Genomic DNA, 2,832 nt, shown 5'->3' on the forward strand with positions numbered 1-2,832 from the left:
TATTTCAATGATTCTCAAAGACAAGCTACTAAAGATGCAGGAACAATTGCAGGAATGAATGTGATGAGAATTATTAATGAACCTACGGCAGCAGCTATTGCATATGGACTTGATAAAAAAAGTTCAGGAGAGAAGAAAGTATTGATATTTGATCTTGGAGGAGGAACATTTGATGTATCAGTTCTTGCAATTGAAGAAGGAGTGTTTGAAGTTAAAGCAACTAATGGAGATACACATCTTGGAGGAGAAGATTTTGATAATCGACTTGTTAAATATTTTATTGGTGAGTTTGAAAGAAAATATAAGAAAGATATTAGTGGGAATGCACGAGCTGTTAGAAGATTAAGAACGGCATGTGAAAGAGCAAAAAGAACATTATCAAGTGCAAGTGTTGCTAATATTGAAGTTGATCAATTATATGAAGGAATTGATTTTTATACATCTATTACACGAGCTAGATTTGAAGAAATCAACATTGATTTATTTAAATCAACTATTGGACCAGTTTCAAGAGTATTAGAAGATGCTAAAATAGATAAAAGTAGTATTGATGAAGTAGTATTGATAGGAGGAAGTACAAGAATTCCAAAAGTCGTTGAGATATTAAAAGAATTTTTCAATGGGGAAAGAACCAAATAAAAGTATTAATCCAGATGAAGCAGTTGCGTATGGAGCAGCAGTACAAGCAGCTATATTAACAGGAACCGGAGGGAAAGCAACAGAAGATGTGTTATTACTTGATGTTGCACCACTTACACTTGGAATAGAAACAGCAGGAGGAGTTATGACAGCATTAATTCCTAGAAATTCAACAATTCCAGCAAAGAAATCCGAAATATTTTCTACATATGCAGATAATCAAGCAGAAGTATTAATTCAAGTATTTGAAGGAGAAGCATCAATGACAAAACATTGTAATTTACTTGGAAGATTTGAGTTAACAGGAATAGCACCAGCACCACGAGGAGTACCACAAATCGAAGTTACATTTGACATTGATGCAAATGGAATATTAAATGTAACAGCAGAAGATAAAAGTAGTGGAAAGAAGAATAAAATTACTATTACAAATGACAAAGGAAGATTAAGTAAAGAAGATATTGATAAAATGATAAGAGAAGCAGAGAAATATAAAGCAGAAGATGAAGAGAATAAGGCACGAATTGAAGCAAAGAATCAAATAGAAAATATGTGTTATTCAATGAAGAATAGTATTAAAGAAATGGGAGATAAAATAAGTGAAGAAGATAAGAAGAAAGCAGAAGAAATAATAGAAAAGAATTTAAAATGGGTTGATAACAATCAAAATGGAAGTAAAGAAGAATATGAGAAGAAAAAGGAAGAAGTTGAAAAAGAAATTGGAGAGATTTATTCAAAAATAACTCAAGGAGGAAGAGGATTTACAGGAACTAGAAGCACAGAAAAAGAAAATAAAGGACCAAGGATTGAAGAAGTTGATTAAATAAAGAAGAAAAGAATATGTACAAATAATAAGAAAAGTAATTAATTAAAATCATTTGGTTAATAAATAAAATAATAAAAAATATAATAAAGAATAATAAAATAAAAGTATTTTAATTAAAATAATTTGTTAAATTCATTAATACTCATTTGTTAAATTTTCATTTATAACAATAATGAATATTCAAATTGTTATGTTAACTTAATGAATCATCAAATGATAATATTCAATAATGAATAGAATATATATGAATATGATATAATTGTAATACATTTAATTTTATTTAAATGTATTAATAAAATCATTCATTAATTGAAAATAGTAAGACAGTAATAAGTTTATTAACAATATTAATTGTATAATAAAGATATTAAAAATATATTAAATGTATATATTAGATTAATGAATAATAATTAAATAATTAAATACTTTAGAAATATTAATGAAATTCATTTCATACTTTATTATTTTTCATTTTAATATTGATATTAATATTAATGTTTTATAATATTAAATGTTTATTGTTTATGTTATTTTGAATATTATTTATTTCATTTGATTTTTGATAAATTTCATTTATTTTTATTGATTTTCAGACTCATCAAAATACTCTTTTTATTCATATATTTAACTTTATACGAAATAATAAATGATAGATTATATTTTTGGTTTTATGCTAAAATATTATATTTATTCAATTTGCATAATTATAATTATTACCAATATTAATATATTTATTGTTGAAGTTAAATTTAAATAGTTTAGTTGATTTCATTTGATTATATTATTCATTTTTATTATATAATTATCGTGAATTGATTTAGAAGAAGTACTTTTATTAATGTTGGTTATGAAATTATTAATCCATTATCTAAAATTAAATTATGATTTATATCTATGAATTTGTTGTTTATTAAAAAGTAAAAATAATAAGTAAGATATTAATATAAAAATATAGATATAATTATATTGAATGAAATTTAAAATAGTTATAAAATTCTAGGATTAATTGGAATTATTATTTTTTAGATAATCAAAAATAATTAATATGGTTAATTGAAACTATTTAATAGAAATAATAATTGAATAATGTTTTAGTTCAATATATTGATGATGAATAAGAATCAAAATGGTAATTCTTATTTAATATTATTAATTGTAAGATATATTTATATTTTATTATATTAACTGAAATAATTTCAATTATTGATACTATTAAATTATAACAATAAGATTAATTATAACATTGAACAAAATATATTGTTTGTAATGATATTTTCTTTGTTCTTATTAATTTATTATATCATAATTTAACTGACATTAACTGATATTATGATTAATTCATATGTATTTATAAATACAATACTCTC

At 22.7% G+C, this 2,832-nt stretch overlaps 1 protein-coding gene across 1 annotated transcript; it reads left to right on the forward strand.

Moving 5' to 3' along the window:
• Positions 1–63: 63 nt before the first annotated feature.
• On the forward strand, positions 64–1,462 carry EHI_082800 (uncharacterized protein; the record flags this gene model as incomplete). Its single annotated transcript, XM_001914441.1, has 2 exons — positions 64–574; positions 630–1,462. The coding sequence occupies 2 exons, from the start codon at positions 64–66 to the stop codon at positions 1,460–1,462; spliced, it is 1,344 nt and encodes a 447-aa protein (XP_001914476.1).
• Positions 1,463–2,832: the final 1,370 nt, after the last annotated feature.

This window comes from Entamoeba histolytica, genomic scaffold (genome assembly GCF_000208925.1).
Source record: "Entamoeba histolytica HM-1:IMSS scf_1104750517559 genomic scaffold, whole genome shotgun sequence".
NCBI lineage: Eukaryota > Evosea > Mastigamoebida > Endamoebidae > Entamoeba > Entamoeba histolytica.